The sequence below is a fragment of the Enhydra lutris genome, unplaced genomic scaffold, assembly GCF_002288905.1.
Source record: "Enhydra lutris kenyoni isolate GAN:26980312 unplaced genomic scaffold, ASM228890v2 scaffoldscaffold4, whole genome shotgun sequence".
Taxonomy (NCBI): Eukaryota; Metazoa; Chordata; class Mammalia; order Carnivora; family Mustelidae; genus Enhydra; species Enhydra lutris.
This window is the reverse complement of record NW_019154088.1, coordinates 28,660,906-28,688,860: the sequence shown is the minus strand read 5'-3', so window position 1 is coordinate 28,688,860 and position 27,955 is coordinate 28,660,906. Positions and strand designations below refer to the sequence as shown.

The window sequence follows — 27,955 nt, the reverse complement described above, 5'->3', positions numbered from 1 at the left end:
TAAACATACATTTGGGAAATTTTTCATTATGGTCTTAAAAAAAAAAAGTTTGTTTAGGTTGAAAGTCAAATTCTGCCCCTTGAGCATGTAAAGAGTTTGACCAGTTCTCACATTCTGGCCTGGAATCTCAAAAGTCTTCGCTTATCACTCATCCCCTCTGTCCCTAACCATTCACTTTCTTCATCAAACTCCTATTGATTGAGTACCTGTCATGAGCTACGCACTGTCATGGGTCCAGTGAATATAGTGGGGACAAGACACAAAGATCCTTGTTGTCATGGGTCTTATTTTTTTTTTAAGGTGGTTTTATGAAAGCATGGACAGAAAGAGCTGCCCGTTGCCATGGGTCTTAATTCGAATCACATAGCTATACCTTCAGTCAGATGTTTGCAACGTAACACGTGATTGAAAATTCAACAGAAAAATAAATTGCAAACATCTGATTGAGGGTATAGTTAAGTGATTCAAATTACTAAGGCTTGGCTTCATTATATGCATATATATGGGATTCAGAGGTTCATACTTTGTCATAAAGTTGCCAATTTTTTCAAAATTTGTTCATCAAAATTAGGGGACTCATCCTATCTCCCAACTGAAACTAATAAAAGAAAATGTTTTCACCCTTTAACCCTTTAACCATTGTCTGATTTATCAGCCTCTCAGGAAAGATTATAATTCAATATCCAGAGACAGTGAAGTTCAAGCTCACTTCCTTTGAGTCTTTGCTCAAATATATTGTATAAGTACCCTTCTTACCTTATTGAAAGCTACAGTTCACTCAAACCCCCTCCCATCCCTACCCCTTTCCGTCCTACTCTGATCTTTGTTTTTTTCTTCTAAAGCACTTATCACCTTGTTCTCTATTACAGAATTTCATTTATTGTATTTGTTATGTGTTTCCCCACCCCCAGCTCCAGCCCCTTCACAAGAATATACACTTCGGGGTGGGGGGTAGATATCATTCTTTTGTTTACTGATATATCCCAAACACCAGAAATTGTTCCTGGCATACATCAGATGTTTAGCAAATATTTGTTGAATGAATATTTGTTGAATTAAAATTGTACAGAAACACCATCCTGTCACATAAAATGGCCTATTAGTATCCAACCAGGTAGCAGAAGTGTAGTCTGCATTTGCTACTAATGGTTAATTGGTTGATTGGTTAGTTAAGAAGGATTAACTATGGTTAATGGGGTTAGTTCTTTGAAAGCCCTCATTGCCTCATTTTCTATTTCTTATCAAAAGTAAGAATTCATCTTTTTGGACCTGAAAACACAAAGTGGTAACGGGGATGGAGAGTGGAGGTTAGAATTCTGACTCACTAACTTATTTGTTCAGAAAAAATACCATGATTGAAGTCAACTGGATGGTGAGCAAGGTTTTCTTTTACTACTCTTGAGGAACAGAATTCTGTCCCTCTGGATATAAAGATGATTCCTAGAAACATTTGGTATCCTCTGCCTTGTGGTCCCTTACTTACAAAAGCTGGAGTCCTAGTTTATGGCTGTACCTGGAGTTTCACGAGTTCTGCCCTGTCCCCTTCCTCCTGATTCTCCAGAAGCGGCCATATGGGCTGAAGTGACTAATGGCAGAAGTCCTTGCTCATAAAACTCTCCTAGTCCTCTGGTCAAATTCTGATTTGTTTCTGTTATTTGTAGAAAAGTACCTTTGCTTATAGAAGGCTTCAGAATTGTGTAAATAAGGAATATGTGAAACAATACAATTCTTTCTTTGTCCTTTTTCTCTTTGCTGTATAACCTAGGTCAGAGCTTTCCAAAATCTGATTCAGTCATTACAAAACTAAGCTCTGCAGATACTTTTGAGTAGTTGAAAAATTAAGGCAAGTGTGAATCTTATGGCATAGTCATTGCTTACTTATATCATTTAAAATAGCCTGTTTTCATTAGATGTAAATACCTCATTATTATTATGTTTCAGTAGAATGTTAATTAATGTAGACGTTAAATATTTCATAAAATCCTCAAGGAATCCTACTTGTGTTATTATTTTAAAAGTTGTGTCTTGATTTTAAAAAAAGGTAGCAAATTTGAATTTTTTTTTCTATTCATGTTAGCAAAGTAAGAATAAGAAGATTGTTGTTTTATGATTAGGGATATCACAGAAAACTGATGTTTTACAAGGAGATGACAACTATATGTTACAAAACGTAGAAACTTAAACTTCAAATAATATTGGTAGATTTAATATACTTTCCTAACACGGACTTGTTTGGTCAGAATTACAACACGAGCAGTTCTGTTTATGATACAAATTGTGAACGCATTTTGGATTTTAAAAAGGACTGAATATAGAATACACAATATAGAAAAAAATACAGAAGAATTTTATAATCCATAAACTAAATGTATCCCCTTACACTTACCTCCAAAATTACTTCTATTATTCTGGTCTTTCTGTTGTGAGGCACTCCTCTTCCCATTCAAGTCTCTCTTCACTCAAAAGCAAAACAGTAGCCACAACCAAATATGGTCTCGATTTGTCCAGGCTGCCTTGCACAGGTGCATCCAATTCTCCCTTCCATACACTTTAGATGTGTGCTCTCTTCTTTCCATTCTTGTTCATACACTCCCTTGTCTTTGGTTTCCACACCTTTCTAAAACAAAATGCAAGGTCCTTTTGCCATCCCCTTGTTTCCTCCTTCTGCCCACCTAGCACTCTTTGGCTTTTGTCAGTTTTTATCCAACTTGACTAATCTCAGTCCTCATGAGGCATTGGTCATTTGTTCCTTCCGCATTTACAAGATCCCTTTTCTCCTTCCCTGCTAGTTCCTCCAGTCTTCTTCCTGAATTTCTCCTTTCTTTCAGCGAACTGGCCTGTGTTAATGTGGGACTCATTCCCGGAGTGAGGTCTTCCACTTTATTTTTTTTTTTTAATTTATTTATTTGACAGGCAGAGATCACAAGTAGGCAGAGAGGCTGAGAGAGAGAGAGAGAGGAAGAAGTAGGCTCCCCGCTGAGCAGAGAGCCCAATGCGGGGCTCGATCCCAGGACCCTGGGATCATGACCTGAGCCGAAGGCAGAGGCTTTAACCCACTGAGCCACCCAGGCGCCCCAGGTCTTCCACTTTAAATGCATCTTCTGTCATCCCTTCCCAGGTCATTCCTTAATTTATCTTGGAGGCGCTTGAGTCTCATAGTTTTGACGTTAGGACATCTCCACTTTGCTGGGCAATTCTCACCCCATACCAGCCAACCTAAAACCAAACACTTAATCCTCATGCCTTTCCCTGCAAGATACTCTCTCCCTAACTTTGTTTTGCTTTCATTCTTCCAATTGCTAAGGCAAGAACCCTCCTCCTCAATTAAGAAAAATATAAAGTCAATCAACAGTACCTGCTTTAAGTAATAAGTACTTTCTTGCTTCATACGAGGCGATATACTGAGCCTCTAGGCCACGTAAAAATGAATGAAACCTTTCAAGACGTTTATCATCTATCTGGGCAGTCAGGTACAAGTAACTACAAGTCAGGAAGGATAGTTATGGAAGAATAGTGAAAGGAATCATGGATTATGACTGAGGCCAGGATGCTGGAGTCAGTTCCAAGAGAAATATGGCACTGGTGAAGTCTTGAAAGATTCATGGGTTTTGATAACCAAAGAAATGTTGGAAAGAATTATTAGGCTGAGGGTCTACCTTAGTAAAATAAATATTCTATGAAAGATGAATAGAAAAATTTAGATCATTTTAGAAGAGTAGCTTTCAAACATTTTCTGCATGTATCTTCAAAAAGAATTCTGAAAAACTTTGTACCTTGTACCTGGGTTGTATATTTTTAAGATGACAGCTAGAACTATTTTATCACTTAAAGAGTTTTAATTTTGTACTATATTAAAAATACTGATATTTTAAAATAAAGCCATTATATCACTCCTTTCCAAGCATGCATTTGAATCTAATTGTCGTAGACATTTGATATACTTTACCAGCCATTTAAGAAAATATATGAATGGACTCTTCTTTAACAATATGATTCACAATATTCCTTGTTTTCTTTGAATATATTACACTTTTCCCACAAAATTGTATTCTAATGTAATGTGTTTTTATACTTGAAAGCCTTTTACTGGTCCCCTTTCCTAATTATTTACAGTAAAAATAAGTGTATATTTTAAATTTCTTGATTACAACACTTTAATAAGTGTTTAAAGCATTCTTTTGAGTTCAGTTATCATTACAATTATTAGTAAAAACTTTATTCCGTAAAATTTTATCTATACTTGTTAAACATAAAAAATACAATGTTACTGAAAGTTCACTATTGAGATTGATTTTTTAATTTAGTTCATAAATTGCCATGTGAATATTACTTGTTTGAATTAGAATTCAGCAACCATTTTCTTTCTTTTTTTAAAACTATAGGAGCCAAGTTAAAAGCTCAAACAAACAAAAACAGTGATTTATCTTCAGAAACTCATTTCAGCCCTCTCTCTGCTAATAAATCTATTAAATCTCTAATTTTGATGAAAGCATGAATTAGAAACTAAGTTGCAGATGAAATGATTTCCATGTAGAATCATTCATTTCAGACTGGCACAGTATTTCAAATTTTCTCTCTACTTTTTCTCCCCATGGCAAGGCACTCTAGTAATATTTGGAGTGAGTAAGAAGCATCCATAGAAAGGAAGAAAAATTATTATGAAAGGAAACATGGGGATGGAGAATTTGAGAACTACACAGATATTTTCAGCTCTGTATGAGCAGTTATTTGTAGACTGGTCTGATTCGTTCATTCATTCCTCCTATATTATTGAATGCCCACCATGTTCCAGGCAGTAAGGTACGGATATAAACAAACAGATTTTCTTGAAACTATATAAACAAAATGGATTTTCCTAAAACTATGCTCTGCTCACATATCTCTTAAAAATCTTTCTGTTCCCCAAGAGTATGCCTACTTGGTTAGGAGACTGCTTGTGGTGGGACATAGTGTACAGTAAAACCAGGAAATGGTTTTCATGTGAGTTCATGGAGAACCTTAGATATTGTGCCAAGTTGATTGGATTGTAGTATGCTTGGGTGATTATAAATTATTGAAATGTTTTGAAAAAATGTTATGATCAAATTAGCATTTGGAGATGGCATATTATAGAGAAAAATGTCTAAAGACAAAAAACCTTGTTGGAGACTATTTGCTATTTTCAGCTGGTAGTGACAAAGTACCCCTGTTCCTCTTCTTTCTTGCTATGTTGTTATATTGGCTTCATCCTTAACATTTCTGTTGGCACTAGTCTAGACCATATTTTTTTTTCTTTTTTAAGATTTTATTTATTTATTTATCAGAGAGAGAGAGAGAGAGAGAGAGAGCACAAACAGGAGGAGTGGCAGGCAGAGGGAGAAGCAGGCTCCTCACTGAAAAAGGAACCCAGTGTGGGACTCAATCCCAGGACCCTGGGATCATGACCTGAGCTGAAGGCAGACACTTAACCAACTGACCCACCCAGGCATCCCTTGACCAGACTTTTAAATTCATGACTTGATTACTGCCATGGGTGATATTCTGATAGTTTGGTTCCCCACTCCCCTGACCCCACTCTCTCATCATCTTGCTGACCCTGCCTTTTCCCCTGGTCCATCCTGAAGATCATAGTCAGATGAGTCTTTAGTGGGTTTCCATCCTGTCCCTCCCTAGCTTAGTTTTCTTATTTCATCAAATCCATTTTTAGCATTGTGCATTAATCATGCTGGACCTTAACACTCCTGTTCAACTGAGTCCTTCATTTCTCTTCAAGTTACTATTCTTTTCATACTCTTAACCTCTGGCCATTGGTCAGCTTTTAATTCCAAGCCTGGATGCCCATGTTGGTTTCCTTTGTTTATCCACATTTGATTGATCTTTGAGATGTATCAGTCCTTTCTGACTGTCTTATGCTCTCTTCCATATCTCCTGTTACGTATGGTTTCTAGTCTTCATATAAAGCAGTGATACTTATCAAATACTTCTTATTTCATAATTAGATTATAAAAAAATGTGAAGTTCTCAACAACACCTCATTTTCAGTTTCCACAATGCCTAGCATAGTTGTAAAAACATTACAAGTAATAGGTTAACGTTTGACAAAATTGTCTTAAATCACATACTGTACTAAACTTTCAGGGCCTTTGTTATAAAACCTTTTGCATGAATCATTAAATTTTAGGCTCTAATTAGAAAATTGTGGTATTTGATGAGGGGGGAGAGTTTGTAGAATAGCTGTTAATTGTTCCAGATGTTACAGGCTGTCTCAAAAGCTGGATCCTGGGGGAGAAATTGGGCTTTGGGTGCAAAAGAAGTCAGAGAATATGTCAGGGCAATACCTTTAAAGACAGAGGAACCTCAGAACCAAGAGGGGATTTGGTAACATAGAACTACAATGTGGTGGTGGTACATGGGTTTAGAAATGAGAATAGAAATAGAAATAGAATGAGCTGTATGGGAAGTCCTGCCAGTCAGGAAAATAAGGAGTCATCAAGGCAGCTTGTCAAGATGGATGTCGTAACAGGCAGAAGGAGCACTGAGAAGACTGACCACAGGCAGCATTCAGAAAACCAGACAATATGCCGAGATGGGTTGTGAAATCACAGTGAGGAGGCTTAAGTGGCACAGTGCCTGAAGCATCCCTCTTAGGAACCCAGTCCTAAATGGATTTGAGTCCACAGAAAAAATTAAAGCGATGTGTAATACAGCATTTAAAGAACATGAGTTCTGGAATCAGATACCTGGTTTCAAAGCTCAGACTTTTAATTTAAGAGTTCTTAGGAGCTTGGGTAAGTTACTTGCACTGTCTAAGCCTCAGTTTCCTTCTCTGGAAAACCTTGTAGAGATGTTGTGAGACTCAGATGTGATAATTTTGTGAAACTCTTATCAGTGCCTGGCAGATAGGAAAGATTCCATACTTACTAAAGTAGTATTAGCATTGCCACACTAGACTGTAAAGTCTAGCTTCTAGAAACCGGTTCCAATAACTTGCTGGTGAATTCCCTAAGTAAAGAACCTTAAAACACATTGTTTCATCATAACAAAGAACATGGTTGACTCAAAGTCTAGACTCAGGCTGAAACATACCTTAACATATGCCTGGCCCCTGAAGGGCCTTAGTAAATATTTATTGAACAAATTATATCACCCTGAAGAAGCCCAGGGAATACAGAATTGCAGAGCATGCCAATAAGATAATAAACAATTCTTTATCATTTGTCTAAAAACATGGCAATTTGTCTTCATTGAACAAGATGAAATATATATATATATATTTTTTAAGATTTTATTTATTTATTTATTTGACAGAGGGCTAGAAAGAGAGCACAAGTAAGCAGAACAGCAGGCAGAGGGAGAGAGAGAAGCAGGCTCTCCGCTATGCAGGGAGCCTGATGTGGGGCTCGATCCCAGGACCCTGGCATCATGACCTGAGCCGAAGGCAGCCACTTAACCAACTGAGCCACCCAGGCGCCCCAGAAATATATATCTTATAAGTAAGTGGCTTTGTTCTCTTAGTCTAGAAAGATGATCAGGAGGTGGAGAAGAAATGATCATGATAGAAAAGCAGAGAATAGTATTGCTAAGTGTGAGTGGGAAAATGAAAAGTTTTGCAAACTGGTGCTTTTTTTCAGAAAAATCATGAAGGAGCCAATTTTTCTTTCTCTAGAGAACAATTTGCAAAATTTGACTTTTTCTTTAAGTGTGTAGGGAAGGATTAGTTTATACTTCTGTCAATTCATTTAGTATGTTTGTTTATTATATTTCCTCATATTTTATTGCATGAAGAATTTTCATGAAATTGTTTCTTCAAATAAGACATGTTTTGCAGCTCTAAGGTAATCTTGTTATCTTCTGCATGTTCCAAAAAATGAAGCCCAATGATAAGGTTTATACGTATCTAAAATAGAGGCAAAAAAGAAACAAACATCTATTATAAGAAAAGGAAAAGGAACTTAGAAATTTTTCCAAATAGATATTCTTCAGTAAGAAGTTAAAAAAAAAGCCAGGTTCCAAGTCAAAACTATTCCCTTTTGGAGGGTGGGGGGGAAATTGTTTTAAACTTTGCTTTCCTTAATTATGAGTTGGAGTTCATCTGACTTGCTGTACTTGGTTTGCAAGAATGCTTTGGAGAACTAACTAAATTAAATAATATATAAAGTGTTTTTTAAATCAGTGTTTCCCATCATATTTTTGGAAGAACACTAGTCTTTTGAGTTTCTTCATGGAAGGGGATGGAGTCAAGTTTCCCTCATTAGACAGTTTAGAAAATGCTGTCTATGATATCCATGTCTTGAAGGTGAATACAGTCTTTTCACTTATAAAAGCCCCATAATTAAGAACTTATTTAATTTTGAGAATATGCCAATTAAACACCTTTTGCCTTAGAAAGCTTACACAAATGTGAAATATCACCAATTGACCTTTTTGCACATAACGTTCTATCTTCTATTCCTGTCCAGTAGACCCTATATACTCGCTCCACTTCCCATTATCTGATATATAAGACATCAGAAGGATTATGTATCTGCACAGATCACTTAACGCCATAATAGAATGTTATACTTTCTGGAGTGCTGGCATCTAAATATAGAAGCTGGGCTACAGAGATATGATTTGTTAAAAATTACACTTTAAATCTAACACCAAGACTAGATGGGATTTATGCATTCATGTCTCTAGCCAGATAGATTAACAGGAAATAAAAAAAGTATTCCAGATGTGTCTCCATTGCTATGCATTTGATAGCAGATTGGAAAAAAAAATCCAGATATTTGTGCTGTTTTTCAGCTTTGATATACAATAAACACATCTTGATTTACAAATTCCAATTTTTCTATTTTAACAACCATACTTTAAATCTTGCCTTTCCCCTAAATACAAACTGAGTAATAGCATGGAAGAAGAGGGGGGTCATATTTTATGGGTGAAATGTTACTAACACTGATTTTTTTTTGAAGGTATTGATCAGTCGTTAATTTTCTGTCTTTGAATTCTTTGTTGGTGGCTCTCAAATATCAACACTTTTTTACCTAGTCAACTTGAAATTCTAGACTTAGTTAGGGGTCAAAGGGTAGGCTCTGGAATATGGACAAGATTCTGTCTACTGAGGGCCTGTCCCAAGTTTTCCTGATAGAAATCACTCTTCCTCCCCCCAAAATTACAGTATCAAATTCACCCATATATAAACATTAATTTCAGTGAAATCTCAGTGTATCAGTCCAGAAGACAGACTTTAGAACATCTAGATTTGGTTGTTGTTGTTTTTTTTAAATCTTCCATGTATCTCTAATTTGAAGGATTCCTGGTGATGGATGGAAAATATCACATATCTTTGTACTATTTCTACCTGATAAGAAGTCAAAAAAAGCTTGAAACAGTATAAGAGAAGGTGACAGGAGGGTTTGTTTGTTTTTTTTAAGTATTGTTTTATATATACTCCCTCTCAGTCCCCTCCCCGCCTTAGCTTCTTCAATTATAGGGAAAAGAGAGGACTCATTATTATCATGTGTTTGCAGCAACCCTGGAATCCAAAGCTAGACTGAAGCTTTTCCAGATTTGATAAAGAGAAGAATGACTCAGAGATGTGTGGATAGGCTTATGGGTGTACATGAATACAAAATCGTGCATCAGACCTCAGCTGATTTTCTTGCTGTGCAAATATTGAATTGGTCCTTTTTCTTTTTCTTTTCTTTTTATTTCTTGGGCCAGTGTTACTTAATAGAATCCCTAAGACTTAAAGCTCTTTAAGACGTTGTTGTCAACTGTTCATTACAAGCTAGCCACCTGCAAGTTGACTGTTTTGAGAGCCAGGCATGATACAGGTGTATCTATTGTTTTTAGCAGTTAATGAAGAGGCTTCAACTTAGTGTTTTTCTCACAAAATTTTACTGTATGAAACTGGCATTAATCTGTGCTAACTACTGCTACAACAAAAGTAAATTACTTTCCAGTTGTGTTGGATGGTATGAGCAGACAGACAACTCTTACCAAAACTTATATGAAGGTCTCTGAGTTCCGGGAATCCAGTGGGTTACGTTTGATTGTGGCCCCATTGATCTAAATGTCAGCCAGTGACATCTGTATACAAGAGGATGGATTGTTTTATCAGGTCTTGCGGCTGAAGTAATATTGTGTGCATTTATTCCTCTGACATGTTAGTTTTATCTTGTTCTAGGTTATTATCAATGTACCTTTGTAAAAGTTTGCAGATGAAGTTTGCCAAAAATGCTAAAAGATAACTACTTATAGTAGGAGCTCATTTAAACTGTAGACCTTCTGCCAGCTGAGCATGAAATGGCCACACATTTACACACAACAACCAGGTGATCTCATTCTCACCTGAGGCCAGGAGGGCCTTCACCTAGTGTGACACAGCCCTCACTTAGTTGACCTCAGAGCACATGCATCTCTGCCATCACTGAGGTCTAAGAACACAGTGAGGGGAAGGATGGCGGTGGATACACTAGAAGGTGCAAGTTTGTGGCAGTTCACACTTACCCTTAGCCTCTGTTAGATGAAAAGCAAAAGGAAATCTTCTTTGCTGCCACTTACTATAAACTCTCAGGTATCAAACTAGAGAGAAAAATGTGATCCAGATCTTTTTAAAATCACCGAAAATCTGCCTAATAATATCAGTTAACCTTTACTATGTACCAGGCATGATTTCAAGGATTTTATACACATTAAATAATTAAGTCCTAGTCACATTTCAGATTTAGGCACATTATTATGCCATTTTACATACAAAGAAATGGAAGTCAAGAGCTGGGAAATCAGAGCTCCAATACACTCTGGCAGTCTGTCTCCAAGGACTGTACTCCTAAAATTATGTTCCACACCTTGAGACTTTCCTTGTAGTCATGCCTGCTGCCGGCTAAAGCAAAAATGGAGAAAAAGAAGGGAGTCCAAAAGTCTTCACTACACAAGAAGGCGGAAGTGCAGTGATCCTTATTATCTGAAAAGTCCATTTTTATTGCATTATTTCTCATCCTCAGGACAATAATGAAATCCTAGGAAATTTGGTTTTCATAACTCATGTACCCAGGGGGAGTGGGGGTTGGCATGGAGGGAAAGGGATAATTTAAAAGGAACGTCATGATGGTGGCCTTCAGCTGCTGTTCCTTTGCTTCTCTCTTGCTGATGACTCTTGCCTAGTGGCCTTTGAGAATTAGCTGAAACTATGAATATCTCCTTATTGAGAATTAGATATAAAATAAATACAAATCACCCAAATAGCAAGAAAATTATGGGTTTCTTCCTACCAAGGATGCTGAAGTGTTTACCTGAGCAGTGACCAAAATTTGTATATTTTGAAGGAATGAATGTCTTTGTCATTCCCTTGAGACTTCAGAAAATCATTTTTCAACTCACACCAGTGGTGGCATCTTTGATATTAGTCATTATCAGAATCCTGAGATTGCTTACTAGCAGATTCAGGTGAATTTACAATGAAAAATTCATGTACAGTATTCCTATATGAAGAGAAGATATCAGCATATATCATATCTGATGCAAAATGTGCTGATTAAATGTCAGACATGCATTATCATCTCTTCAATAAAATCATATAAATCCTAAAGAATGTTAGCTATATACTAAAATGTAAGGAGATCTAGGAACTTGTCTTTCAGTCAAATTTACAGATTTGCACTGGGCATTTAATACATACCAGGCACTAGGGTTATACTGACTAGGAATATAACTGATAAAATCTAGTCCTTATGGAGCTTGTAGTCTTGTAGGTAAGATGCACAAGTTTACTGGTTACCGAGTATGATATGTTAACTGTTCTGAAAGAGAATTTATCAAGGATTGAGGAAAGAGGATTAGAGAGACATCCAAGTCAAACTGTGGGAGTCAATGAAAGCTGCCTGACCACTAAATATTCAGACCAGCCAAAATGGTCTGGTTCAGGCTGAGAGAAAGTATGTATGAAAGTGTAGAAAGGAGAGAGAGAGTGATACTTGTTTTGAAAATAGTTTACTATGGCTAGAGAGAAGGGTAGATATGTAGAAGAAGAAAAGAAGCTGGGGAAATATTGGGGTGGAGGGCGGATAAGTAGTATGATGGTGAAGGGTCCTTGTGCCACGCTAATGGGGTACATCTACTCATAAAGTTGGTGGTGATTCCCTTTGAACTGGAAGTAAGATGGAACGATCAGAATCACAGTGGCAGCCCTTTGAAGAGTGGGCTGGAGGAGAGCAAGACCTAAGACGAGATTGCTTGGGAGGCTGTGGCCCATCTCGAGGAAAGAAATAAGGCTCAAACCAAGGTATTGATGGTTAGGATGAAGGTGAGGCATCACTGTGAGAGAAATTAAGGGGATGAGCTCTAAAACTTTCAGGTTGTTAGAAGTGAGAGGGAAGGGAATATTTAGGGTGACTCAGGTTTCTTTCATTTTCTTTCTTTCTTTCTTTCTTTGAAACCTACAGCATTTTATTTTATTTTAAGATTTTTATTTATTTATTTGACAGACAGAGATCACAAGTAGGCAGACAAGCAGGCAGAGAGAGAGGAAGGGAAGCAGGCTCTCAGCTGAGCAGAGAGCCTGATGCGGGGCTCCATCCCAGGACTCCAGGATCATGACCCGAGCTGAAGGCAGAGGCTTTAACCTACTGAGCCACCCAGGCGCCCCGTGACTCAGGTTTCTGACCTAGATGGCAGGCCATTTACCAAGAGAGGAAACACCAGAAGAGTAAGTTTGGATGGAAAGACACTGATCCCATTGTTGGCATCATTCATTTACATGAACAAACCTAAAAGACACTTGGATAAAAGATTCTGGAATTTAGGAGAGAAAGCTGAGCTTTACTTACCATTTTGTTACTAGGTTTACTGAGTCTTCTTATAATCATCTGCTTTCTACATTCACGTTTATAGCATCTCTCTGAGAATTATATGCTATTTCCCCTTTATAAGACATCAAAAGATGGTGATTTCAAGGGGCCTTAAATGAAGTGTGAATTGAAAAAGAATGTGATTGGAAAATGGTAAGAAAGTGTGCTCTTCTCTCAACCCTGGCAAACGGGCAGTAATGAGGAGTAACAAAGCCATTGCCACAGTGCTTTACTTCTGAGAAAGGCACCTCACGTCCCCACCAATACCACTGTGTAACAGCACATGCTTCCTTCTGTTTGGCATGCCGTTTAGAATTTAGACCTTGGACTCATCACTGTTAAGTTTATATCTCTCTGTCTCATTATGAACTAAATCATTCAGATGTTTAATAGGAAAGTAGGCAGAAGTCCCCATATTAAGGCTGTATTGCTCCTAAATAACCTGTTAAAAAGATAAGTTGTTTCTAATTCTCCCCTTTTCTCCCTCTCATATGTTTGAATATAATAATCCTGAAGGCAGGATAAAGAGGGGGAAAACATGACACCTTTAACTTATCACAGCTAAATATTTGGAATGAATACTCAACTTCAGAGTTGAATATTAAAATAAAGCAACACTATTAGAATTAAAGAATTTAAGTACTAATGAAATATTGCTTAACATGAATCCAAAAAAATATAGAATAGAATGTATGCATACACTAAAAATGTTAGTTATATCCTTCTTTTTTTTTTTAGATAAAATATTGTAACTTTTATAAAAACTTTTGCTTTTAGTGATGAGTTTCCATTGATTACATAAGAATTTTCTAGGCAACTTGAATAAGGAAAATTTTTGTCTCGATCTCCAAATGGTATTTCCTCCAGAATTCAGAATAATTTATATTCACCCCATGGATATGTCATCAATCTGTTAAGTGTGAATGGACACTATTCTTTCCTGTACTTGACCAAATGTTTCATTTCCTGAAAATTAAGTTACTTAAATGCAACAAACAGATGGCCAGAGAGTCCAGTAGTAGATTATTCTGCCATGAAATTTATTATCTGAATTCCTAAGGTAGGCCTGAGAAGTTAGCACAGTTCGTTCTGAACACCAGTCTGTCATAGTGTTGTGGTCATCAAGCCACTTTTAAGTTAATTCAGTTACTTTGGACATTAGTAGGAAAAATTGAAAAGCTATTTCATATTTTATATAGAAGAGTAAAATTGTGAGCAAGTGACATGGACTACTTGGGTTGAAGCTTATCTTAGAGTTACCCTTAAGGAATTAAAAAGGTAATATGAATTATAATAGAATATAATGCCTTGAATTTTTTTTTTTATTTCCAGTCTCCAAATATTATCTTCTCTAGAGTAGAGAAGTATTCATCAGTATAGTATGGAGAATGTGGATAAATAAGGCATGATTCTTTCTATTCTTTTTTCTTTTATTACTGCCAAATACAAAAACAAGTTTGGTCATTTGGTTCAATGCAAAAAATATAGCTTATGAGTAAGCATCTATGATGGCCTTGTCTCAGCTATACATGATAATCTTTTAAAATGTCAACTTGTTATATATCAGCTCTTTAGGGGGAAAAAAAAAAGTGATTTTCCTCTTGGAAAGATTTTTCAACTACCACTCAATCTTCTCTTTAGCCAACCTATAAAGCATAAAGGTTTTTATAAAAGACCAAGGGCCAAGTGCAGCAAACGTATTAGTCTAAACTTTTCTAAAACATCTCTTTACCAGTTGTGTATACATGACTTTTAGTTCAGTGTTACTGAATTTTTTATAAATCTATATACCTAACTATAAAGTCCTTTATTAAAAATAAAAAAATTTTCCCTTATCCTTTTCATAAAGATGTTAGTAGGGGACGTTTCAGAGTCCTTCAGAGTTTATAGATAAGTAAACTTAACAAGATAGTTGACAGTGAACAATCTCATTAGTCTGTTCCATACTTTTGGCCTAAAACGTTCTGGGAATACACCAAAGAGATAAGCCCATTTAAGTCCTCACCTCTATATAGGGGCTCCTTAAATCATGTTGTAGAATAGGGAAAAGGAAAAAAGAAATACTGACATAGGACGTTAGTACTTTTAAGACCTCACTTACTTAGAGGAATGCAAGTAGAAGCACATGAGAAACCGCATTGCATTTATATTTGGTAGGAGAGCTTCCTGGCCATTTCCTGACTCCCTCTTCTCCCCTGTCCTTCCTGTGCCCCTTTACATTGATCTTCACACTCCAATTTTCCTGGGTCTACACGGGAGACCCCTTGCCTTGCTATCTTCTGTTGGTCTCTTGCTTTCCTATTCATTTTTTCCTGCTTCTCACTCAGTCAACAAGGCCTTGGTCATTTAAGAAAGCAAAACTCAGAGATGCATGGGTGGCTCAGTGGGTTAAGCATCAGCCTTCAGCTCAGGTCATGATCTTCAGGTCCTGGAACTGGGCCTCGAATTGGGCTCCCTGCTCAGCGGGAAATCTGCTTCTCCCTCTCCCTCTGCCTGCCACTCCCCTTGCTTGTGCTCTCTCTGTCTCTCTCAAATGAATAAATATAATCTTTAAAAAAAAAGAAGGAAAGAAAGAAAGAAAGAAAGAAAGAAAGAAAGCCAAACTCTTCAGAATACTGCTTAAATGCTTAAAGTTAGAATAAATTGAAAAAAGAAGCAGTTCAGAAGATATTCACAGAGGAAGGTACACTTAGCACATTTCACAGTGGACTTGCCCCAGAAGAAGAATAACCCAGGCAGGACTCTCATGTCACTCTTTTTTTTTTTTTTTTTTTTAAAGATTCTATTTATTTATTTGAGAGAGAGAAACACAGCGAGAAAGGGAACACAAGCAAGGGGAGTGGGAGAGGGAGAAGCAGACTTCCCGCTGAGCAGGGAACCTGATGCGGGGCTCGATCCTAGGACCCTGGGATCATGACCTGAGCCATAGGCAGATGCTTAACAACTAAGCCACCCAGGCACCCCTCTCATGTCATTCTTAGACCCTTTACTGTCATCATTGATTTAAAAGAGGATAGCTGAAATTCCCGGATACCCCAGAGGCTAGTGATCTTTCCACCTGGTGTGGCTTCTGGATCCAGGAAGTGGATCCAAGACCATGTGACAGCCTGGGCATGGGTTCAGGTACGAGCAGTGCTATCATTGGTCTTCCATAATGCGTATCAAATGCATCCATGGAGTCATTTGTTAGCATCTCCCACTTAATGATCTGGCACCCCCATGCTGGCCAAAGCCCCAGCAGCTGTCCAGTCTTCTTTGTAATTAGTCAGGACAAATAAAGTAGCTGTTTTGGTCATCTCATCCCCACCCCCCACCCTCATGTGCTTCAGCTCTGACTCTGGAGGCCTAGTCTATCCTGAAGTAGCCAGTTTTGACCAGTTAACAGTGTGACAGTTTCAAGGACAGTGACTCCAGCCCTCTGGAGGTGAAAGGCTTTGGGGTAGAGGTATAGACATCTGCTCAGACCACATTCAGAAACTTGTTATTCCCTGACCATATTAATGGTGACAGGATTGGGCACCAAGGCTCCAAAATCCAAAAGACCCATCAGATGTATGAGGTAGAGATCAACATGGCCCAAGTAGGGGCAGGGCATCCTGAGAAACGGGTCATCATCATGGGAGCTTCTGCCAGCCTCCGTATCCAGTTCACGCCAGGCTCTCCTTGCCCATGGGCAGAAGGAGGACGGCAATGGTGCAGACTCACCTGTGGTCCCTTCTGCTGCTCACCAGCCAGTATCCATCTGTGAGGTCTAAATAGCAAGGTATCTGCGGTTTCAAGAAGTTTGTGAGAATTTCATTTTACGTGCACTTTTATCCCTGATGGAGAATTTTTTTCCTAAAATCATTTATTTATTTTTTTCTCTGTTTAGCTGTTAGTACATTTCAGTGAGTCCCTGATTTTTTTCTTCAGGTAGTTTATGTTCACAATGATTTTTTCTTTCTGTTTCTCATTGAAATGTAAGTGGAATGTATAAGAGTTCTTTAATGTTAGGATTTTGTTGTTGTTGTTGTGCCCAGAAGAAAAATAAGATAAAGGTCAGATGATTGAAGGCTTTGTTGATGACCCCACAGCCACATTCAGACTGAAGCATCCTCCTAAGGGTCCATCTAATGTTAAGAGTAATTTTACTTGATATATGTGACAATTAACATGTCAAGCCAAATGCAGCCTCTCATGAGCCATTGCTTTATTGTGGAAATATTTATTGAGTGCTTGAGAACCACACAGGACAACCACGTAGCACGGGGTACCAAACAGAACGTGAGCTCAATTATTTTTTTTTTTTTTTCACGGTTTTCCTGGCAGTCTTCACTCTGTGTGAGAGCATTGATAGCAGAGTGGTTCCAAAAGGTTTATGACTAATGTGCTTCTTCAGTACCGTCAGATGTGCTGCAAGTACAGATTTCATCTTGTCGACGTTAACTTTCTATCAAGGGTGTAGAGATGGCCTGGTATGCTTATTTAGGGTGGTGTGCTTAATACTGGAGATGATCCTGCGAAATTTGGATTTCTCAATATGGCATTCTAATTAAAACCTAATTAGCAATTCACTGTGCTGGAACTTAGGTTTTTCAGCGTAAAAAAAAATAATTTCACTCTGCATAGAAAGTAAAGATATATTCTTTTGGAGACATTAGAATTTCAAAAATATAAGGCAGCACATGTGGAATTCAGAAATGTTAAGAATCCAAAGTGTGGGTTTCTCCATAGCTTTAAGCTTGAACAGTTTTATATAATCAGTGAGCTTGCCAAACAGTATCAAAAAACTCATTTTCTTCAAGTGCTTTATTTATCTTTAATAGAACCTTCATCACCCTGGTGTTGTAAATTTGGAGTGTATGTTTGAGACTCCTGAAAGAGTGTTTGTTGTTATGGAAAAACTCCATGGAGACATGTTGGAGATGATCTTGTCAAGTGAAAAGGGCAGGTTGCCAGAGCACATAACGAAGTTTTTAATTACTCAGGTAAGAAATCAATTAGAGGCAGAAAAAAAAGATAATATTCAATATCAAATGTTACCACTGTTTTAAACTGCAGCTTCCTAGCCTTGTTTAGTCCCTGAGTCCCAAGTCTGACTTACACTCAGAAAGGTGGCAGGGGGTTTATTGTATTATTTTATTTTTATCTGTGGTCTCCAGAATCCAGCGTACCAAGGGAGTCATGCATGTGCAGGCCCTTGTATTAAAACTACTCATGAAACTTTCAGTTGCACAGTGGCTGAGTCCTGGTTCTTTGAAATGACTCAAGAATGGGTACCCCTGGAAGCTAGTCCTGACATCTGTTATCTACACCTGTCTTGGTTGCTGTATCAATACCATAATAGGCCCCTCTTTCCACTGACGTTTCCTTAGAAACCTGCCATGTGAATTTAGCTCATTTCCGTGTCTTGCGTATAAAGAGGCTTAACTGTTCACTGTGGGTTTTCTCGTGGCTCCTCCAATTTATGTCCTAGTGAAAAACATTTTGAAATAAACTCATAGACCAAAATAAGATTATCTTGATGATTTTCTTCTCTCTAGATACTTGTGGCTCTGCGGCATCTTCACTTTAAAAATATCGTTCACTGTGACCTCAAACCAGAAAACGTGTTGCTGGCATCGGCAGATCCTTTCCCCCAGGCAAGTCTGAAAGCCTCTCTCAGCAAAGCCAGCTGACGGCAGCACCAGTACTGGCTCCCCCGCGATATTTTTTTTCTCAAATTTGTTTCACGTTTTACCTGTTCGTTTTCATCCCCTTGCTTCCTTCTTAGATCTTGGGGACTACGGCTTTGTTACTCTGGCTTCTCGGTTCAGCCTCCCCGAGTGCAACAATGAGCCTTTTCCTGTGCTCATTCAGCAGCCAATGTAGGCACAGCCTGCAACAGGGGCAGCCCCAGGCCAGTGCTGAAAGCTGGGGCCAGAGAGGGTGGAGAACACTTCCCAGGGACTTATTTAAGTTCAGCGTTGTTCTGAGGGACAAGGACAAACATTTCTGGTTTTCCTCATCTCAGAGGATAGAAAACTACTGCACATCTCCCCAGGGAATCTTCTATCTGACATGACCTAAGGCGACTGTCCACCTTGCTTCCCTGACATCTTCAGGTCCTGTCTAGGTTCCCATGCAGACCTGAGTTTGAGGATTATTGTAGGTAACATGACGGGTCCCTGTGCTGATCCCTCAACCTTTATTTATGATAAGCCCTTGTGTCAATCTGTCACTTCCAGATTTGTGTGATGTCTTTCTGCCTGGTAAAAGAGTATTACCCACTTCTGAGTATACATATTTTCATATTTATCTCTTGGTTTTGGGGGGAAGGAAGGGTGAATGTTTAGATGATTTTTTTTTTATGAATGAAAATATACTTTTGTACCAGTACTTCAGCCACGGTCTTCAAGTATATAAAATAGAAAGTAGCTGTTACTTCTGTCATGCATGAGAAGTCTATATGAGATATGCAAAGTATTCTAATTGTCTTTGGTAGACCTGGGCTAAGACACACATAGACACACAATCTGTGACCTTACCATTTTTGTAAACCTTTATTACCAATAGGTGAAACTTTGCGACTTCGGTTTTGCCCGGATCATTGGAGAAAAATCTTTCCGGAGGTCAGTGGTGGGGACCCCAGCTTACCTGGCTCCTGAGGTTCTGAGGAACAAAGGCTATAACCGCTCTCTAGACATGTGGTCTGTTGGAGTCATCATCTATGTAAGCCTAAGTGGCACTTTCCCTTTTAATGAAGATGAAGACATACACGACCAAATCCAGAACGCAGCTTTCATGTATCCACCAAATCCCTGGAAGGAAATCTCTCATGAAGGTACTATCTGCCATTCATAAATGATAGTGGTTTAATGCTTCAATGTTATACTATTAATTCAATTGTGAATTACTAAATTGATAAATGTTCATTGTAAATTGTCCACTGGAGTAGAGGCATAAATTAAGGTGGATTGGGAAGGAGTAAAGGAAATGGAGACCAAAAACATCTTCTGATGAAGTGTACCTTTTATAGAGAAGTGTACATTTTATAGAGAAATTGAGTGATACATATTAAGAGGTAAATGAAACAAAAAAAAACATAATATTTTGGCATATTGCCTTAGAACTTATAAACATTATAGAGATTACTATTCAGAGTAATCTTTACTAACCATATACTTGTTTCTGTATTAAGCACTTAAATCTCTATGGACACAAGAACTTTGATAGTGATATTTTAATTATCATATTATATATTAGTATGCCAGTCCTTTGTGTGCTGATTTCCTTCATGTGACATTAGAATATATATGGCATTTTCTTTAGCCATTTCCCTGGTATTCTATTTTTAGGTTGTTCCTTTTTGATCCTTATATATAAAATTTCTATGTGTATCTCTGATTGATTTCTTTAGGTTAGATTGCCTTGGCAATGTTGCATTATTTAAAGTTAAATTCTCAAAAAATCTTTCCTTCTTAAAGAGAGAGAGTTTTAAAAGTGGCAGGAGCAATCAAGGCAGAGAAAATGGCACACTCAGCACTTTGGAATAGAATTCCCCAATGAACGTACCTTGGCGTTTATTTAATTCTCACTACAACCCCATAAGATAAGTTTTACTATTATACCTGTAATTCAGGTAAGAGCTCTGAGGCAAGAGAAGGGACACCACAGGCCAAAATGACAAAGCTATAAGTGGCAGATCCAGAATTCATACCCAGACAATCTGTGTGTACATCCTTTAACCACGGTTTAATGACTGGTCCTTCTTTAGTTTTCAGGCCACGTCTAGTTCTAAGTTCATTCAGATTTTTCGCCACTTAAAAAGGCAAATACAGTCATAGATAAACATCTGTTTGACACCTGTTACTGAGTGTGGTGATGCAGGAATCGGAAAAAAGTGTATGTAAACTGCCTGAGGTAATTAAGTTCTTAGGCTATGGTTGGTATTAAATGGCAAGAGCTATACATTATCAGGACTTTGAGTTACTATTAGCAACAACCCTTTGACATCCTCTAATTAGTTGCAAATTATAGCTGGGTGGATATATCTTAAAGGAATCTGTGACCTACAAAAGAACTATCATGTAGCCAAAGCACTAATGAAATATTTAGGATGATTTAACAGAGGCAAAAAGCAAAGTATCATTATGTTTCCTTTCTAGAAGGCAGAAAGGTGGGATTATCACATAATCTTGTGACAAGTATCCTTGCTAGGAAACACTACCTTTAACTATGGTTGACCATTTTGCTTGATACCTGCAATCCAGAAATCCAGTAAAATGACTTGATATTGTTATCACAGTACAAATCTGGAATACCTCTGAAGCCAGTCAACATTTTTCTGTTATGCAGGAATAGGACATTGGCAAAAGAGCCTCCACATTTTAAAATCTTTTTCTTGGAGTAGTGGAGTAAATGACGTTCCCTCTCTGGTACCATGGAAGGAAATGCGCTGGCCTAGCTGTGTCGATACAACCTATTGAGGCCAGAAACATACAGCTACAGATTGTGAATGTTTAATTATCACTGATAGTAGATACCAGAGACCTAAATATTAATGCCTCGATGAACTGCTGTTGGGAAACCACATATATATCTATAGATATAGATGTCATATCTCCAAAGGACAAAACATAAAATATTCTTCAAAGAACTTAAAGTTGAATGGAAAGATGTCAAGTCAAAGGAGGAAGAATCACTGTGGCTTTGACTAGTCAGACTAGTATTTTCAGAGGAGATGGAATTTAGGCAAGTCACGAAAATTTGCAAAGAAAGAGATGTAGCATTTCAGAAAGACAATTACATGGAAAATTTAAAAGACATTTATATTTGACCAGGAAGTACATATTTTATTTGCTGTACATATTTCTAAGTGCTGAAAATTTCCTACCACTGGGACAAAGTGATGTGGAGACCAGCTCAGATAGAACCTCGCTTTTCTAAATCACTCAAGTCAGTTTGGGAATTAACTGGCATTTCTCCTCAGTATCTTCTTCTGACTCATCCTTGCCTTTGAGGCACAAGAGTTGTACTACTTGCTAATTGAGGCTCTAGATGGCAAATGAGTTACCTAGCTGCTGGTGTATGAACAGAACTAATAGTTGAATATAAAAAAGTTAGTTAGGGGCGCCTGGATGGCTAGTGGGTTGAGCCTCTGCCTTCAGCTCAGGTCATGATCTCAGGGTCCTGGGATCGAGTCCCGCGTCAGGCTCTCTGCTTGGCAGGGAGCCTGCTTTCTCCTCTCTCTCTCTGCCTGCCTATCTGCCTACTTGTGATCTCTCTCTGTCAAATAAATAAATAAAATCTTAAAAAAAAAAAAAAAAGTTAGTTAAAGATGCCTTAGTACAGCTGAGGTGTTATAGAAGTAGTTACTGACCTAGAGTCTGTCCCACTGTCTGGTGGAGAACAAACAGTTCTCTTGTGAAAAGTAATAATGGGCTGGTACAACATAATTTTAAGCACATGGGATCTGAGAAATACACAAGCAAACTAGTATTGGCAAAGGATGGTCACAACTGATCTTAGTGAATTTTTAGTCTCAGTATACTTCAAAACCACACCAAGAATCCCTAACAATCCGGATACAAGGAAATAAAATAAAGCACTTCAGGGGCTCTAAAATCAAAGGTAAGGAACAGCAGTCCAACAGTTCGAGTTATCATCCTACCTGCCGTTCTAATTAGCCATCAGTTAACCTTCTTTGAGCTTCGATTCCTTAACTGTACCACAGAATAATGATTCCTGCCTATAGAATGAGGTTGTAACAGAGACTGAATGAGATAAAGGATGGGAAAAGCATCTACAAAGGCAGGTGTGGGGTGAACCAAGGACTTCAAGTTAGGAGGAGGCTAGAACACTAAGCTAAGCAGTTGCTCTGGCGGGTAACCAAGAATTGATTGTATAATTTTAAGAAATTATATGCAAACTGATGTGCATGTTTCCCAAGTATTCTTCAGACATATTGGTACTTGTATTTTTTTTTCTTGGCATGAAAATGCAAAAGAAAAAAGAAAGTTGTAAGGTCTTTGTAGCATACATAGATGTGTCAGATGAAAAAATTCCTGGATCCTGCATTTTTTTTTCTGTTGGTGTAGAAAGGTACCTGATATAATATAATATATATATTGGAGTGCTGGACTTAACCATTGTGCCATTTGAACCTCACAGCAGTCCTCCAATATGTAACTTGTTTTCTTTTCTGTAATAGGCAGAAACCAGAAAGGTTAAGTGCCTTGCCTAAAGTCACACAGTGGTAGGTCTTAGACTTGAAGTTACTGCCTTCATTCTTTATATCATACATTGTTGTACATGAAAGGGTGCTTGTTTCTCATGGCTTGATGTTTAGGACACTATAGAGAATATTTTAAACTCATTCATTATTTTTGCTATGATAATATAATAAGCCAAGTACTAGCATTCTAGAGATGTGCTTACTAATAATTTAGCAGTTAATTAATTATTCAGGACTCTTGTGTGCAAATAATAGAAACATATAACTAACTTAAGCAGAAGATAATTTATTGACTCACACAACTGGGAAGTCCAAAAGGTGAATCTTGTCTCTTTGGAGCCAGCAGTTCAAGTGTCCTATTTCTCCATCTCTCATCATCTCTGCTTTACTTTATGATGGCTTCCTTCTCAGGTTGACTCTTCATGTGGTGCCAAGTGATCCCCAGTAGCCCCAGGTTTTACATGCTACTCATTGTACATGATCTCAGAATGGAAGAGTAATTATCTTTCAGTAGCCATCGAGTCTCTGAAAGGGGCACTGATTGGCTCTGCTTAAATCCCGTAATACCCTGGGAACAATCCCATTGTCACTGCAGGAACCTGGCTTTGATTGGCCATATAGATGATGGAGAGCCTCTCCAGTTTGGAGAGAGTAAGTTCCTGCAGGGAAAGGATAGTAGGCTAAAAACAAACACAAAAGCATTAACAGATGTCCATTATAAAAATAGATTTTTTGTGTGAATCAAGGTATGATTTGAAAAATGAGAAAAAACTTGAGGAAAACTTCACTGACCAAATGTTACAGGTAAAGGGGAGATAATAAAATTAAACTCTCAAAGAAAAAAATAACAATAGCTAGCACTTCTATAACATTTGCATTATAGCCAAGCACTCTATATATATAAACTCATTTACTCATCCCCAACCTTTGAATAGATACAATAATTGTTTCCGTTTGAAAGATGAAGTGCTGTAGACACAGAGGGTTAAGTGACTTGCCTAAGTGGGGCCAGGGTGCAAATCCTGTCAGCAGCTCCAAGGTAGAGGCTCTTATCTACTACATTTACAGCCTCTTGATTATCCTAATGGATTTTGCCATGCTGTCACATTAAATTTTTAATATGCTTTCACTAGCTTAGAGCTACAGTAGCAACACAATTTTCAATAATGTCTTAAAATACAGGGAAACAAGATCATGTTGTGATAATGACCTGAGTTGAGAGCTCTTCCACTTAGAGTAATGGTGACCCCATCCAAGTTACTTACTCTCTTAGGTCTCAGTTTTCTTGTCTGAAATATGGTGACAGTAATTCCTAATTCACTGGGTTATATTAAGTACTAAATGAAATTATACTGGAAAGTGCTTAGCCCAGTGATTGACATAGCTAGAGTACCTTAAATATATGAACAATTTCTGTTTTCCAGCCAGAAAAGTGATTGGTGTATCTGTCTATATATATGTATTTAGCTATACACACACACTTGTATATAATTACATCAAGTTATATGTGTAACTAAACACATATTTAATTACAGTTATATATAGGTATTTATATATGTAACCAAATAACACATTATAAATACAGCTAAATAAGAATGCATGTATACAATAAAACAGTCCAGAATGAATCACATGATTACAATTAATTACACAAGAGAAGACTTTAGGTAATCATGAGATGGGAGTTTGAGAATGTTACAGTTCATTCGAAGCCAGTGTTGTGTGTTTCATCTTGTTTCATGTCGTCATTATGACTACTGGATGGGTGTTTGACACCATCCAGTTTACCCATCCAGTTACCCATCAGTGATCAGCTTTATCACATACTAAGTTCAGTTTGGCCCTCACACATTCATCCTATGACCTTTCTCAGTTCCTTGAAAGAACTTATATACCTATTTTAAAATATTTACTTGATTAGGCAAATTTATCTTATGGAAAGAGCAGCCCATTTTCGCTTAAACATTTTTTAGATAATCGGGTAAAACTAGGAAAATGATGACTTACTTGATCATGCGTCAATATGCCCTTCCTTTCATTGCATTTTTAGCAATTCCAAAAGAACAAGAGATAGATCAGGCGATTCTCCATGTTTATCACATTTGGTATAATAATAAGGGTAAATTTTGGATGGACATTGCCAAAACATCAAAAAATTGCAAACAAGACTCTGTCTATGATTTAAGAAGTAGATAACAGGAGTATAGGGCTTAGAAATGGGAATTGGAAAAACTAGCTAATAGAACACAGGAATATTTGCAAGGCAAGGGATTTCTAATAATTTTGCCGAAGAACCTTCTTGATTATGGCTCATTTTAAATAACCCATCGTAGTCTAGCTCTAGGTCTATAGCAGGCATTTTTTAACTTTGGCATGCCAACAATTTCTAGTTAAAAATGGAGATTCCCAGTCTCCATCCCCATAAATAGCAATCCCGCCCTGAGAATGTAAAAAGTCCATGGATCACACTTTCAAAAATGCTGCTCCAGAGCCCTGATCCTCTGAAAGATCTGACAGCTGAAAAGTGCTCTAAATTTTTTTTTCTAAAACACTTTTTAAATAAATCCCCAGGATTTAAATATGCGTAAACTATAAAATTCCTAATTCCCAGCCTCTTTCTGCACTCACATTTTCTTCATCAGATATTTAATATCAGGACATGTAATTTGTTCCAAATATTAAATGTAGTTCAATATACATTGTCATGAAATTGGTAAGAATAGTAAAAGCTTCTTGACCAGTTTCTTCTGTGAAGAATAAAAAAACAAAGCATATAAACTCCAAGAAATACAAAAAGTTGTGTAATAAAGTTATATACAATACAGAAGAAACTAACATGGTGCCATGATTTTGAGCAATTAAAAGAATATGGGAAAAGAGAATCCTTTTTACACATGAAAATTCTCCTTTGAATGGACATAGTTTTGCAAATTTGATATTATAGGGTATGGGGGGAGGCATTATAATTTTATGGTTCATAATAGTTACATATAGATTATTCCACATATTATTGGTTTAAAATTTTAGATAACCTTTAGACCAAGCATGTCGGACTTTATTATACTTATGCAAAAGAATGTAGTTAATGAAACATCTACAATGCTGAGAAGGAGAACAGAGAAGAGGTAAAGAGAGCTCTAAGATCCATAGCTTTCACAGAGTTCATGTAAGATTCTGCCTAGGTGAATGGGCTGAGTTATACAAATTTACCTATATATGATTTAATGTATAATTTGATCTTAAGAGTTAATACTTGTGAATAAATATTCTCTATATATATTATATACATATTCATATTGTGTGCCAGGCACTGTTCTAAATTACAAAGGTGGCCAATACATTAATTTTAGGATAATCTCATTACTTGGGGGAAGGAGGACAATAAGGTCTAGGAAAAAATGAAATGATTCATTGTCCTTAAAGGAAGGGAATCTGTTTTGTTTTTAGGGTGGTTCTTTCTTTTTTTTTTTTTTTTTAAGATTTTTTAAAATTTATTTGACACAGAGAGACACAGCAAGAGAGGGAACACAAGCAGGGGGAGTGGGAGAGAGAAGGAAGCTCCCCGTTGAGCAGGGAGCCTGATGCAGAGGCTGGATCCCAGGACCCTGGGATCATGACTTGAAGGCAGACGCTTAACGACTGAGCCACCCAGGTGACCACAAGGTGGTTTTTCTCAAACTCTGTGATAAAGGACCAGTTTTATTTTATCTTGATTTCCAAACATATGGACCAGTACTTTGTAAAATAAAATAAATGTGACAGCAGTATCAAATTGCTGTAAAAGTTTCCAAAGACTTGGTCTTACTTTCTATACTTATCTCGCCATAGACCAATGAACAGATTGGCAGTGGTTCATGGACCTCCTGTGAGTGGCACTGGTTTAAATCAGAAGAAATTTTTTAAGTAGTTGAAAGAGGTAATCTCTGGAAAATGGGTCTCATAATGAGATGTGAGGTTTTTATTTTTCATTTTGAACTTCTTTTACTGATTAATTTAGATCTTTTACCAAGTGCTTGCAGTACTTTCATTACAAAATAATCAAAGTGGGGTGCCTGGATGCCTCAGTCAGTTCAGCTTCTGCCTCTTAATCTCAGCTCAGGTCTTGATCTCAGGGTCGTGGGTTCAAGTGCTGTGTTGGACTCCATGCTAGGCATGGAACCTACTTTAAAAATATATAAAAAATAAAATGAACAAAAGTGTGTGTGGGGAAAGAAGGCTCCAGAAATAAATGGAGTACAACCTTTTATGTAACTATCATTCTTCCATGCCTGGTCTGAAAATGTCTAAAATTTTAAATACACAAACAATATATGTAATATTTTATATATAAGTATTATTCACCAAAGAGCCAGGATTATGTTTCCTTCCCCTTAACACCAGTTCTTGCATTGTGACTAGGCAGATGAAGACGTAACTTTCACTCTAAACCTGTGCCCACACAAAGGAGAATGTTCAAGTGTGAAAGTTGTACAAATTCTCTTTTCCTGTATTCTTTCAGTTGCTGATAATTGTAACATACATCTTAACATATTCTTTCTTATGTATGACTTTAGTAGGCAGCTTTTGTTTTCCCAAGAGTTTTAGAGGAAGAAGGGAAGTGACATAGATAACTGAGTGATACGGGTTGCATAGCTGGTAAAGTGAGATATCATAGTTGCTCCAGTGCAAGTCATCTTACCAGAATGAGGACAGACCCATAGCAATGGGAAAGCATTTATTAAAGTCAAAAGTACATTTCCATCATCTAATTGAATCGATGTGTTCCATTAGAGACACATGCTGAATCTGAGGAAGGTTAGCAATAGACAGTGAAGATCACCAGAGAAATTACTATCTTTTTTTCTTCTGAGTTTTGATATTCCTTTATGTGCCATCAGGGAAGCATGCAGGCAGTAATCAACACAGAGGCAACCTTGGCAATTGTCTCACGATGAGCCCCCAACCC

General features: G+C 37.4%; 1 protein-coding gene across 2 annotated transcripts in view; it reads left to right on the top strand.

Moving 5' to 3' along the window:
* Positions 1-27,955, top strand: part of LOC111161440 (protein kinase D1) — a 347,754-nt gene that overhangs the window by 306,382 nt on the left and 13,417 nt on the right. For both annotated transcript variants that reach the window (XM_022525099.1, XM_022525090.1), the window contains 3 exons: positions 17,621-17,782; positions 18,338-18,436; positions 19,350-19,617. In XM_022525099.1, coding sequence (XP_022380807.1) covers positions 17,621-17,782; positions 18,338-18,436; positions 19,350-19,617 — 529 coding nt within the window. The remainder of the gene's footprint in view (positions 1-17,620; positions 17,783-18,337; positions 18,437-19,349; positions 19,618-27,955) is intronic.